Genomic DNA, 14,535 nt, shown 5'->3' with positions numbered 1-14,535 from the left:
TCCATTGTATATCTTTGCCTCCTTTGTCATAGATTAGTTGACCATAGGTGCGTGGGTTAATCTCTGGGCTTTCTATCTTGTTCCATTGATCTATGTTTCTGTTTTTGTGCCAGTACCATATTGTCTTGATTACTGTAGCTTTGTAGTATAGTCTGAAGTCAGGGAGTCTGATTCCTCCAGCTCCATTTTTTTGCCTCAAGACTGCTTTGGCTATTCGGGGTCTTTTGTGTCTCCATACAAATTTTAAGATGATTTGTTCTAGCTCCGTAAAAAATGCCATTGGTAATTTGATAGGGATTGCATTGAATCTGTAGATTGCTTTGGGTAGTATACTCATTTTCACAATGTTGATTCTTCCAATCCAAGAACATGGTATAGCTCTCCATCTGTTGGTATCATCTTTAATTTCTTTCATCAGTGTCTTATAGTTTTCTGCATACAGGTCTTTTGTATCCCTAGGTAGGTTTATTCCTAGGTATTTTATTCTTTTTGTTGCAATGGTAAATGGGAGTGTTTCCATAATTTCTCTTTCAGATTTTTCATCATTAGTGTATAGGAATGCAAGAGATTTCTGTGCATTAATTTTGTAACCTGCAACTTTACCATATTCATTAATTAGCTCTAGCAGTTTTCTGGTGGCAGTTTTAGGATTCTCTATGTATAGTATCATGTCATCCGCAAACAGTGACAGTTTTACTTCTTCTTTTCCAATTTGTATTCCTTTTATTTCTTTGTCTTCTCTGATTGCCGTGGCTAGGACTTCCAGAACTATGTTGAATAATAGTGGTGAGAGTGGACATCCTTGTCTCGTTCCTGATCTTAGAGGAAATGCTTTCAGTTTTTCACCATTGAGAATGATGTTTGCTGTGGGTTTGTCATATATGGCCTTTATTATGTTGAGGTAGGTTCCCTCTATGCCCACTTTCTGGAGAGTTTTTATCATAAATGGGTGTTGAATTTTGTCAAAAGCTTTTTCTGCATCTATTGAGATGATCATATGGTTTTTATTCTTCAATTTGTTAATATGGTGTATCACATTGATTGATTTGCGTATATTGAAGAATCCTTGCATCCCTGGGATAAATCCCACTTGATCGTGGTGTATGATCCTTTTAATGTGTTGTTGGATTCTGTTTGCTAGTATTTTGTTGAGGATTTTTGCATCTATATTCATCAGTGATATTGGTCTGTAATTTTCTTTTTTTGTAGTGTCTTTGTCTGGTTTTGGTATCAGGGTGATGGTGGCCTCATAGAATGAGTTTGGGAGAGTTCCTTCCTCTGCAATTTTTTGGAAGAGTTTGAGAAGGATGGGTGTTAGCTCTTCTCTAAATGTTTGATAGAATTCACCTGTGAAGCCATCTGGTCCTGGACTTTTGTTTGTTGGAAGATTTTTAATCACAGTTTCAATTTCATTACTTGTGATTGGTCTGTTGATATTTTCTGTTTCTTCCTGGTTCAGTCTTGGAAGGTTATACCTTTCTAAGAATTTGTCCATTTCTTCCAGGTTGTCCATTTTATTGGCATAAAGTTGCTTGTAGTAGTCTCTTAGGATGTTTTGTATTTCTGCGGTGTCTGTTGTAACTTCTCCTTTTTCATTTCTGATTTTATTGATTTGAGTCCTCTCCCTCTTTTTCTTGATGAGTCTGGCTAATGGCTTATCAATTTTGTTTATCTTCTCAAAGAACCAACTTTTAGTTTTATTGATCTTTGCTATTGTTTTCTTTGTTTCTATTTCATTTATTTCTGCTCTGATCTTTATGATTTCTTTCCTTCTGCTAACTTTGGGTTTTGTTTGTTCTTCTTTCTCTAGTTTCTTTAGGTGTAAAGTTAGATTGTTTACTTGAGATTTTTCTTGTTTCTTTAGGTAGGCTTGTATAGCTATAAACTTCCCTCTTAGAACCGCTTTTGCTGCATCCCATAGGTTTTGGGTCGTCGTGTTTTCATTGTCATTTGTCTCTAGGTATTTTTTTATTTCCTGTTTGATTTCTTCAGTGATCTCTTGGTTATTTAGTAACATATTGTTTAGCCTCCATGTGTTTGTCTTTTTTACGTTTTTTTCCCTGTAATTCATTTCTAATCTCATAGCGTTGTGGTCAGAAAAGATGCTTGATATGATTTCAATTTTCTTAAATTTACTGAGGCTTGATTTGTGACCCAAGATGTGATCTATCCTGGAGAATGTTCCGTGTGCACTTGAGAAGAACGTGTAATCTGCCGTTTTTGGATGGAATGTCCTATATATATCAATTAAATCTATCTGGTCTATTGTGTCATTTAAAGCTTCTGTTTCCTTATTTATTTTCATTTTGGATGATCTGTCCATTGGTGTAAGTGAGGTGTTAAAGTCCCCCACTATTATTGTGTTACTGTCGATTTCCTCTTTTATAGCTGTTAGCAGTTGCCTTATGTATTGAGGTGCTCCTATGTTGGGAGCATATATATTTATAATTGTTATATCTTCTTCTTGGATTGATCCCTGGATCATTATGTAGTGTCCTTCCTTGTCTCTTGTAACATTCTTTATTTTAAAGTCTATTTTATCTGATATGAGTATAGCTACTCCAGCTTTCTTTTGATTTCCATTTGCATGGAATATCTTTTTCCATCCCCTCACTTTCAGTCTGTATGTGTCCCTAGGTCTGAAGTGGGTCTCTTGTAGACAGCATATATATGGGTCTTGTTTTTGTATCCATTCAGCCAGTCTATGTCTTTTGGTTGGGGCATTTAATCCATTCACGTTTAAGGTAATTATCGATATGTATGTTCCTATGACCATTTTCTTAATTGTTTTGGGTTTGTTTTTGTAGGTCCTTTTCTTCTCTTGTGTTTCCCACTTAGAGAAGTTCCTTTAGCATTTGTTGTAGAGCTGGTTTGGTGGTGCTGAATTCTCTTAGCTTTTGCTTGTCTGTAAAGCTTTTGATTTCTCCATCAAATCTAAATGAGATCCTTGCTGGGTAGAGTAATCTTGGTTGTAGGTTCTTCCCTTTCATCACTTTAAGTATTTCATGCCACTCCCTTCTGGCTTGCAGAGTTTCTGCTGAGAAATCAGCTGTTAACCTTATGGGGGTTCCCTTGTATGTTATTTGTCGTTTTTCCCTTGCTGCTTTCAATAATTTTTCTTTGTCTTTAATTTTTGCCACTTTGATTACTATGTGTCTCGGCGTGTTTCTCCTTGGGTTTATTCTGTATGGGACTCTCTGCGCTTCCTGGACTTGGGTGGCTATTTCCTTTCCCATGTTAGGGAAGTTTTCGATTATAATCTCTTCAAATATTTTCTCTGGTCCTTTCTCTCTCTCTTCTCCTTCTGGGACCCCTATAATGCGAATGTTGTTGCGTTTAATGTTGTCCCAGAGGTCTCTTAGGCTGTCTTCATTTCTTTTTATTCTTTTTTCTTTAGTCTGTTCCGCAGCAGTGAATTCCACCATTCTGTCTTCCAGGTCACTTATCCGTTCTTCTGCCTCAGTTATTCTGCTATTGATTCCTTCTAGTGTAGTTTTCATTTCAGTTATTGTATTGGTCATCTCTGTTTGTTTGTTCTTTAATTCTTCTAGGTCTTTGTTAATCATTTCTTGCATCTTCTCAATCTTTGCCTCCATTCTTATTCCGAGGTCCTGGATCATCTTCACTATCATTATTCTGAATTCTTTTTCTGGAAGGTTGCCTATCTCCACTTCATTTAGTTGTTTTTCTGGGGTTTTTTCTTGTTCCTTCATCTGGTACATAGCCCTCTGCCTTTTCATCTTCTCTGTCTTTCTGTAACTGTGGTTTTTGGTCCACAGGCTGCAGGATTGTAGTTTTTCTTGCTTCTGTTGTCTGCCCTCTGGTGGTTGAGGCTATCTAAGAGGCTTGATGGGAGGCTCTGGTGGTGGGTAGAGCTGACTGTTGCTGTGGCGGTCAGAGCTCAGTAAAACCTTAATCCACTTGACTGTTGATGGGTGGGGCTGGGTTCCCTCCCTGTTGCTGTGGCGATCAGAGCCCAGTAAAACCTTAATCCACTTGACTGTTGATGGGTGGGGCTGGGTTCCCTCCCTGTTGGTTGTTTTGCCTGAGGCAACCCAACACTGGAGCCTACCCGTGCTCTTTGGTGGGGTTAATGGCAGACTCTGGGAGGGCTCACGCCAAGGAGAACTTCCCAGGACCTCTGCTGCCAGTGTCCTTATCCCCACGGTGAAACAGAGCCACCACTCGCCTCTGCAGGAGACCCCCCAACACCAGCAGGTACGTCTGGTTCAGTCTCCCCCAGGGTCACTGCTCCTTCCCCTGGGTCCCGATGCACACATTACTTTGTGTGTGCCCTCCAAGAGTGGGGTCTCTGTTTCCCCCAGTCCTGTCACAGTCCTGCAATCAATTCCCACTAGACTTCAAAGTCTGATTCTCTAGGAATTCCTCCTCCCTTTGCCGGACCCCCAGGTTGGGAAGCCTGAGGTGGGGCTCAGAACCTTCACTCCAGTGGGTGGACTTCTGTGGTATAAGTGTTCGCCAGTCTGTGAGTCACCCACCCAGCAGTTATGGGATTTGATTTTACTCTGATTGCGCCCCTCCTACCGTCTCACTGTGGCTTCTCCTCTGTCCTTGGACGTGGGGTGTCCTCCTTGGTGAAGTCCAGGGTCTTCCTGTCAATGATTGTCCAGCAGCCAGTTGTGATTCTGGTGCTCTCGCAAGAGGGAGTGAGAGCACGTCCTTCTACTCCGCCATCTTGGTTAATCTCCCTATTTGTTGCTTTTAATGTTTTTTCATTGTCTTTAATTTTTGTCAGTTTGATTAATATGTGTCTTGGTGTGTTCTTCCTTGGGTTTATCCTGTATGGGACTCTGTGCTTCCTGGACTTCGGTGACTGCTTCCTTTCCCATGTTAGGGAAGTTTTCAGCTATTATCTCTTCCAATATTTTCCCAGGCCTTTCTCTCTCTTCTCCTTCTGGGACTCTTATAATGTGAATGTTGTGCATTTAATGTTATCCCAGAGGTTTCTGTGACTGTCCTCATTTCTTTTCATGCTTTTTTCTTTATTCTGTTCCACAGCAATGATTTCCACCATTCTGTCTTCCAGCTCACTTATCTGTTCTTCTGCCTCATTTATTCTGCTATTGATTCCTTCTAGTGTATTTTTTATTTCAGTTATTGTATTGTTCAACTCTGTTTGTTCTTTATATCTTCTAGCTCTCTGTTAAACATTTCTTCTACTTCTCAGCCTGTGCCTCCATTCTTTTTCCAACATCTTGGATTATCTTTACTATTATTACTCTGAATTCTTGTTTGGGTATTTTGCCTATCTCCACTTCACTTAGTTGTTCTTCTGGGGTTTTATCTTGTTCTTTCGTCAGGAACATATTCCTCTGCTATCTCATTTTGTCTAACTTTCTGTGTTTGTGATCTCTGTTCTGCAGGCTGCAGGATTGTCACTTCTTTTGCTTCTGGTGTCTGCCTCCTGCTGGGTGAGGCTGGTCTAGAGGCTTGTGCAGGCTTCCTGGTGGGAGGGACTAGTGCCTGACCACTGTTGGTTGGAGCTGGATCTTGTCCCTCAGGTGGGCAGGGCTGTGGCAAATGGTGTGTTTAGAGGTGGCTGTGGGCTCAGGAAGACTTTAGGCGGCCTGTCTGCTGATGGGTGGAGCTGTGTTACTGCCCTGTTGGTTGTTTGGCCTGAGGCCTCCCAGCTCTGTAGCCTACAGGATGTTGGGTAGAGCCAGGTCTTGCTGCGAAAATGGCAGCTTCCAGGAGAGCTCATGCCAATGAATACTCCCCAGAGTCTTTGCCTCCACTGTCCTTGTTCCCACAGTGAGCCTCAGCCACCCCCTGACTCCCCAGGAGACCTTCAAAGACCAGCATGTAGGTCTGAACCAGGCTCCCCTCTGAAGTCACTGCTTTTCCCTGGGTCCTGGGGCACATGAGAACTTGTGTGCACCCTCTAAGAGTAGAGTTTCTGTTTCCACCAGTCCTGTGGAGTTCTTGTGATCAAGCCCCACTGGCCTTCACAGCCAAATGTTCTGGGGGCTCCTCCTCCTAATGCCAGACCCCCAGACTTGTAAGCTTTATGCAAGGCTCAGAACTCTCACTCCTGTGGGAGAACCTCTGCAATATAATTATTTTCCAGTTTGTGGGTCACCCACCTGGTGCATATGGGATTTGACTGAATTGCGAATGTGCCTCTCCTACCATCTTTTTGTGGCTTCTTCTTTGTCTTTGGATGTAGAATATCTTTTTTGGTAGGTTCCTATCTTTTTTTTTTAATGGTTGTTCAGCAGTTAGTGGTGATTTTGGTGTTTCTGTGAGAGGTGGTGAGCTCAAGTCCTTCTACTCCACCATCTTGTCTCCAACCCCCATAACCAATCTTCTTTTATGGAGGAACCCTGAAGTATGAACAGGTGGTTTCACGCAATTCTAAGGTACAGCTTTCTGGAGGGACAGGAACAGACCAGCAGTTCACTGAGTTCTCATTACCAGGTTCAGTGACACCCCTTGCTCTTCACCACTTCTCTTGGTTCTCCACAGCATACCTTTTCTGGCCCATTTCATGAAAAGGAAAGGTATCATGGAAAATATCCTAGAGGGTAGTTGAAGGCACTAGTGAATGCAGGTCAATGAATACCTGCAGTTGAACCATCCAATTCTGCCTGGCTCATACCTGTTTGGGTTCCCAATGGGCAGTGTTCCCTCTGTTGTCTCTGCACCCTGGAATAATGTGACAAGGTAGCTGCGATACCATCTGTGCAGGTTTCTCTCTGTTCTGGCTGCTGCAAACTAGCTGCTGCACTCTCCTCCAAGGCTCTGAAGCTCTCCCCCTGTCCTGGCTGATCTCCCTGCAGGTGAGGGGACTTTCCAGGGTGTGGGACCTTTTCCTCTTTCACAGCTCCCTCCCAGGTGTGCAGGTCCTGCCCCAATTTCTTTCCCTCTTTCTTTTTTTCTTTTTTTCTTTTGTCCTACCCTGTTACATGGAGATTTTCTTGCCCTTTCAGGAGTCTGAGGTCTGAGTCTGCCAGCGTTCGGTAGATATTCTGTGAGAATCATTCCACATGAAGGTGTATTTTTGATGTATTTGTGGGAGGAGGTGAGATTCATATTCTACTGCTCTGCCATCTTGATCTGCTCTCTCATTCAAAAATTTTTATAATAGATAATTTTAGACAATTCCATCATCTGTGTCATCTCATCATTCATGTCTTTTGATGGTCTTTTTTCATGTGAGTTGAGATTTCATAGTTATTTGTATCTTGATTGATTTTAGTTTGTATTGTGGACATTGTTAATATCATTTGAGAACAAGAGTATTGTTTTTATCCTATGGAGGTTGATATTTTTGTTTTACCCTTCTGTGTATTGGGGTTCCAACATCAGTTAAGTTTTTGAAACTTTCATAGTACTATTTAGACCAGTACGGTGTGTGCACCACCTAGTGGTCAGTGTGGGACTTGGGATGATTCACTTTCCAAATCTTTGGTAGGCTAATTAGGGTCACATCAAAGCACTCACAGATCAAACGTGAACCCAGCGGTTCAAAACCACTTTTTGCAATTTCTTTTCTAAACTGCTCCCTCTCCCATAGTTTTTCAGTACTTTCCATTTCTCTAGGCTCCCATTTTCTGTCCTCTGTTCAGAAACCACCTACTTTCTTGTTAGTATCACTTCCAGAAACAAGTTGCAGGAGAGAGAGAGGAAAAATTAGTATGAAGTTTAGTTTTGTCCCCTTGATGACATGGCTCCACCTAGAGAAAGGACCTTATCCCTGAGATTTTTGATTCCTGGAAGTTCCCTTTATGGACCACTCTTGCTTCTGGACTACTTTTGCTGTCACTACTCGCACTGTGGGACCAAAACAGAAGTAGAGTAAATAAAAAGCTGAGGAATTTCTCACATTCTCACATTCTCACATTTAGGAGTTCTCTTTTCCACTCCTTAGGCCATAACATCAAGGCTTCTCCTGTATTGCACTCTGTCTGTTAAACAATGCTCACCTCTGGGTTTCATATCATGTCCAATTCAGGCTTAGGATGCTGGAGGGAAAAAAATAATGTTGAACTCATAACTGTTTAGGTAGTATTTCAAACTCTGATTTTTTCCCAATCCATCTGCCTATATTTACTTTTCAGTTTTCAAATAGGTGTCCATGAATTCTATCAAGGTTTTATATTCGAGTTAGTTAGTGAGAGATAAAAGAAGGTCCCAGAACTGGACCCAGCTGCATGTGTTTTGTAGATGGCTTCTAGTTGATTCTTGCTTTTTTGTCCACTCTGACAATCTCTGTCTTTTAACTGGTGTGTTTAGAAAATTCACATTCAAAGTGATTATTTTTTTTTATTGTTTTCTTTGTCTCTATTTCATTTATTTCTGCTCTGATCTTTATGATTTCTTTCCTTCTGCTAACTTTGGGTTTTGTTTGTTCTTCTTTCTCTAGTTTCTTTAGGTGTAAGGTTAGATTGTTTACTTGAGATTTTTCTTGTTTCTTGAGATAGGCTTGTATAGCTATAAACTTCCCTCTTAGAACTGCTTTTGCTGCATCCCATAGGTTTTGGGTCGTCGTGTTTTCATTGTCATTTGTCTCTAGGTATTTTTTGATTTCCTCTTTGATTTCTTCAGTGATCTCTTGGTTATTTAGTAACGTATTGTTTAGCCTCCATGTGTTTGTCTGTTTTACGTTTTTTTCCCTGTAATTCATTTCTAATCTCATAGCGTTGTGGTCCGAAAAGATGCTTGATATGATTTCAATTTTCTTAAATTTACTGAGGCTTGATTTGTGACCCAAGATGTGATCTATCCTGGAGAATGTTCCGTGCGCACTTGAGAAGAACGTGTAATCTGCTGTTTTTGGATGGAATGTCCTATATATATCAATTAAATCTAACTGGTCTATTGTGTCATTTAAAGCTTCTGTTTCCTTATTCATTTTCATTTTGGATGATCTGTCCAATGGTGTAAGTGAGGTGTTAAAGTCCCCCACTATTATTGTGTTACTGTCGATTTCCTCTTTTATAGCTGTTAGCAGTTGCCTTATGTATCGAGGTGCTCCTATGTTGGGTGCATATATATTTATAATCGTTATATCTTCTTCTTGGATTGATCCCTTGATCATTATGCAGTGTCCTTCCTTGTCTCTTGTAACATTCTTTATTTTAAAGTCTATTTTATCTGATATGAGTATAGCTACTCCAGCTTCCTTTTGATTTCCATTTGCATGGAATATCTTTTTCCATCCCCTCACTTTCAGTCTGTATGTGTCCCTAGGTCTAAAGTGGGTCTCTTGTAGACAGCATATATATGGGTCTTGTTTTTGTATCCATTCAGCCAGTCTATGTCTTTTGGTTGGGGCATTTAATCCATTCACGTTTAAGGTAATTATCGATATGTATGTTCCTGTGACCATTTTCTTAATTGTTTTGGGTTTGTTTTTGTAGGTCCTTTTCTTCTCTTGTGTTTCCCACTTAGAGAAGTTCCTTTAGCATTTGTTGTAGAGCTGGTTTGGTGGTGCTGAATTCTCGTAGCTTTTGCTTGTCTGTAAAGCTTTTGATTTCTCCATCAAATCTAAATGAGATCCTTGCCGGGTAGAGTAATCTTGGTTGTAGGTTCTTCCCTTTCATCACTTGAATTATATCATGCCACTCCCTTCTGGCTTGTAGAGTTTCTGCTGAGAAATCAGCTGTTAACCTCATGGGAGTTCCCTTGTATGTTATTTGTCGTTTTTCCCTTGCTGCTTTCAATAATTTTTCTTTGTCTTTAATTTTTGCCACTTTGATTACTATGTGTCTCGGTGTGTTTCTCCTTGGGCTGATCCTGTATGGGACTCTCTGCGCTTCCTGGACTTGGGTGGCTATTTCCTTTCCCATGTTAGGGAAGTTTTCGACTATAATCTCTTCAAATATTTTCTCTGGTCCTTTCTCTCTCTCTTCTCCTTCTGGGACCCCTATAATGCGAATGTTGTTGCGTTTAATGTTGTCCCAGAGGTCTCTTAGGCTGTCTTCATTTCTTTTCATTCTTTTTTCTTTATTCTGTTCCGCAGCAGTGAATTCCACCATTCTGCCTTCCAGGTCACTTATCCGTTCTTCTGCCTCAGTTATTCTGCTATTGATTCCTTCTAGTGTAGTTTTCATTTCAGTTATTGTATTGTTCATCTCTGTTTGTTTGTTCTTTAATTCTTCTAGGTCTTTGTTAATCATTTCTTGCGTCTTCTCAATCTTTGCCTCCATTCTTATTCCGAGGTCCTGGATCATCTTGACTATCATTATTCTGAATTCTTTTTCTGGAAGGTTGCCTATCTCCACTTCATTTAGTTGTTTTTCCTGGGTTTTCTCGTGTTCCTTCATCTGGTACATAGCCCTCTGCCTTTTCATCTTGTCTATCTTTCTGTAACTGTGGTTTTTGGTCCACAGGCTGCAGGATTGTAGTTTTTCTTGCTTCTGCTGTCTGCCCTCTGGTGGTTGAGGCTATCTAAGAGGCTTGATGGGAGGCTCTGGTGGTGGGTAGAGCTGACTGTTGCTGTGGCGGTCAGAGCTCAGTAAAACTTTTCCAAAGTGATTATTAATACAGTTGGATTAAAATCTACCATCTTGCTGTTTTTCTATTCATTTCATTTGTTCTTTGTTTGTTCTCTCTCTCTCTCTTTCGACTTTTCTTATTTTATTTGAGTATTTTTATGATCCCATTTTATCTCCTCTATTTACTTATCATTTATATATCTTTTTTAAAAAAAAATTAGTGGTTCCTTAGGGTTTACAATGTACAGTTTAAAATAGTTGGGTTCATCTTCAAATAACACTATATTGTTTTGCATGTAGTCCAAGTACCTTACGATAGAATATTCCCAATCTTACTCCCTTCCCTTGTGTCACTATTGTAATCATTTAATTTTTACATTTGCTATAAATACCCAATACACTGTTACTATTATTGCTTTAAACAGTCAGGTTGTTTTAATTGGAAATATAGTTGACATACAATATTATGTTTCAGGTTTACTACATAATGACTTAACATTTGCATATATTATGAAATGATCACCATGATAAGTCTAGTAACCATCTGTCCCCATACAAAATTATGATTATTACAATATTATCAACCATATTCCTTATGCTGCATATTACATCCCTGTGGCTTATTTATTTTATAACTGGAGGTTTGTACCTCTCAATCCTCTTTACCTATTCACCCCCCACCTCCCCTCTGACAACCATCCATTTGTTCTCTGCATCTATGGGTCTGTTTTCATTTTGTTTTGTTTGCTTTTTTTATTTTTTGGATTTTGCATATAAGTGAGATCATATGGTATTTGTCTTTCTCTGTCTGACTTATTTCACTTCACATAATACCTTGTAGATCCATCCATGTGGTCGCAAAGGTCAAGATTTCATTTTTTATGGCTGAATAATATTCCATTGTGTGTGTATACATATAATATAAATTATATATATATATGTATGTGTATATATATATATATATATATATATATATATATATATATATATGACAGACCTTCTTTATCCATTCATCTATTGATGGACACTTAGACTGCTTCCATATCTTGGCTATTTTAAATAATGCTGCAATGAACAGGGGGGTACATATATCTTTTGTGATTAGTGTTTTTTGTTTTCTTCAGATAAATACCAAAAAGTGGAATTGCTGGATCATATGGTAGTTCTAGTTTTAAGTTTTTGAGGAAACCCTCACTGTTTCCATAGTGGCTGAACCAGTTTACAATCCCACCAACAGCACACAAGGGTTCCCTTTCCTCCACATCAGTCAGTTATTTTTAGAACAATTAAAAATATGGAAAATAAAAAGATATATTTTGCCTTCACGTATTCCTTTTCCAATGCTCTTACTTTAATTATGTAGATCCAATTTCTGACCTATATCATATCCCTTCTGCCTAAATAATGTCCTTTAATATTTCTTATAAGACATGTCTGCTGATGATGAATTTCCCATTTTTGTTTGAAAAAAAGTCTCTATTTTGTCTTTATTTTTGAAGGACATTTTTGCTGAATTTAGAATTGGATTGGCAGGGTTTTTACTTTCAATATTTTAAAGGTTTCATTCCACTATTTTTGGCTTATTGACTCTGATACGAAGTCTCATGTAATTCTTCTTGTTCCTCTGTAAGTAAGGTGTTCCCTCCACCCTTTTTCCCTGACTGCCTTCAATATTTTATTTTGCCTGATTTTCTGCAGTTTGAATTTGATATGTCTGGATGTGGTGTGGCTCTTTTAAAACTTTTATTTACCCTGCTTTGTGTTCTCTAAGATACTTGGATCTGGGATTTATATCAATTGCTAATTTTGAAAATTTTCAGCAATTATTTCTTCAAATATTTTTTTCTCCATTCTCTCTCTCTTCTCCTTCTAGTATTCTAACTTGATAGTGTCCCAAAGCTCTTGGATGTTTTGTTCTGTTTTCTTTTTTTACCCTTTATTTTTTCTCTGCATTTCAGTTTATGTAATTTCTATTGTTCTAGCTTCAATTTCACTTATTCCTCAGCTGTGTCTAGTTCACTGATAAGCACACTGAAGGCATTCTTCAGATCTGTTAATGTGTGTTTTCTCTTGTATTTACATATGATTCTTTCTTATACATTTTATCCCCTGCTGCTATCTTATCTGATCTTGCATGTTGTCTAACTTTTCCAATATAGAAAAGTATTTAACATATTAATCACAGCTATTTTAAATTGCCTGTCGGAAATTCCAACACGTGTCATAACTGAGTCTTGTCCTGATGATTTTTTTGTCTCTTCAGACTATGTTTTTTTCTTTCCTTGATTCTTCCCTTTGTGCTGCCCTCTGGAGGCAACTTGCCTCTTGCATTCTTTAAAAATAAAGTCTGCTATTATTTTACTTGATTTATTTTAGCCTTGTAGTGGAGAATAGGGGACTAGGGACATACTATGTTATTTTGATTAAGGCTCAGTCTTAGGCAGGCTTATCCTGAGTCATAGAGGTGTGACTTTCCCAAATGTTCCTGCCCCTCCTCTAAATATAACTGTGGGCCTAGCACATATTCCTATCCCTCCTGGGTTAGAGCATTTTTTCAAATTTTCTCCTTCACCTGTGATGAGTTTCCACCTGTGCCCTCAGTTCCTATTGCCATTCCTTCTGCAGAGCAAGGCTTGTTTTCCCTAGGGGAGATAGAGTAGATTGGTCTGGGCAGAGTTTTAGTGGCGTTGGGTATTCCTCTCTGCTAGCTGCAGTGAATTTCCACCAGTGCGCTCAGACTACAGTTTTATTGCCTTTCCCTGTGAAGGTTAAGGCCTTTGTTCGGCAGTGTATGAAGGCAGAATGCTTTGGGCACAATTTCAGCAATGGATGCTGTTCTGTTTCCCTCCCCAAACCAGAGCTATAGGATATCTTTCTGCGGGTTCTTCTCATTCTTCCCTGCCAGCACCTGGTGGAGTTCCTAGGGGGAAAGTCTGCAAGAGGATTCAAAACCACCTATGTCTGCAGCCCACAGGGGTTTCACAATCTCACACTAACACACAACCAACTTTTAGCAATTCATTAACAAATTTTAGCTGTATCTTCTTATGACTTTACATATTATTCAGTAGTGTCTGCAAAAGATAAGCAAGTACCTGGGCCCTGTTGCTCCCTGTAGGTGCCTGTGTCTACAGATTTTGGGTTAGCTTTTTGCACTGCAATCTCAGTTTGCTCATGAATTCAAGAGAGGACAATTTGCAATTTTCCAGTTTTTTTTTCCTTGTTATAATGGTGGGCGAGATGTTCATTCCAATTCTACATCTCTGAGTTGATACCAGAATATCATGTGAACCTGGGGATAAGATTTGAGGCTCTGTTTGTCTTCCAGCATCCATACCCCAGTTTACAAATTCCCCCACGATGGTGATAATGGTGGGTTTACCAGCTCGAGGAAAGACCTACATCTCCACGAAGCTCACACGATATCTCAACTGGATAGGAACACCAACTAAAGGTATGTCCCTGAAACCCTTTGTTCTACAGCCCTCTATAGGCCAATGATGGAAAATACAGTAAGGTAGCTGACCTCAAAAGGGCAAAACCACGAGTACAGGAATGTCTCAAACCATTATTACCAGTATTAGGACTAATACTATTACTGCTGCTGCTGCTGCTTTACTATTACTACTACTAGCACCACCATCACCACCACCACCACCACCACCACCACCACTAACCTCATAAATTTTTACAATTTCTTAAGTACGTAATCTGTGCCCAATACGGTGATAGGTGCTAAGCATAAGAAAACTAGAAAGATTAAATATCTGTTTTCAAGGAGCTCTATTTTTGTAAGACTTCAAAAAAACCCTATGAGTAACATACTACTTTTATTACCTTTATTATTACTTCTACACCAATAATACGATTCTTATTAGCATTACCATTTCTTCACAACGTTAAGGTTTTCTTTAAACTTGAGGGGTGTGTGGAGTCAAGCACGTCAAAGCCCCAGCCTGGAGTCCCCCACAAGGTCTTCAGTAAAGCAGGGCACTTTAGCTCACCTCTCCTGTCCAGAAGGCGTCCGCTCTCTCCAAGCCTCTCCTTAGGTCTGAGCCTATCTGCTCCCCCTCCC

General features: G+C 39.6%; 1 protein-coding gene across 5 annotated transcripts in view; it reads left to right on the top strand.

The window, feature by feature from the left end:
- Positions 1 to 14,535, top strand: part of PFKFB1 (6-phosphofructo-2-kinase/fructose-2,6-biphosphatase 1) — an 80,889-nt gene that overhangs the window by 33,425 nt on the left and 32,929 nt on the right. For all 5 annotated transcript variants that reach the window (XM_057537584.1, XM_057537588.1, XM_057537587.1 and 2 more), the window contains exon 3: positions 13,789 to 13,914. In XM_057537584.1, coding sequence (XP_057393567.1) covers positions 13,789 to 13,914 — 126 coding nt within the window. The remainder of the gene's footprint in view (positions 1 to 13,788; positions 13,915 to 14,535) is intronic.

Source organism: Balaenoptera acutorostrata, chromosome X (assembly GCF_949987535.1).
Source record: "Balaenoptera acutorostrata chromosome X, mBalAcu1.1, whole genome shotgun sequence".
Classification (NCBI taxonomy): Eukaryota; Metazoa; Chordata; class Mammalia; order Artiodactyla; family Balaenopteridae; genus Balaenoptera; species Balaenoptera acutorostrata.
The sequence above is the reverse complement of the archived record's forward strand: the minus strand, read 5'-3'. Positions and strand labels throughout refer to the sequence as shown.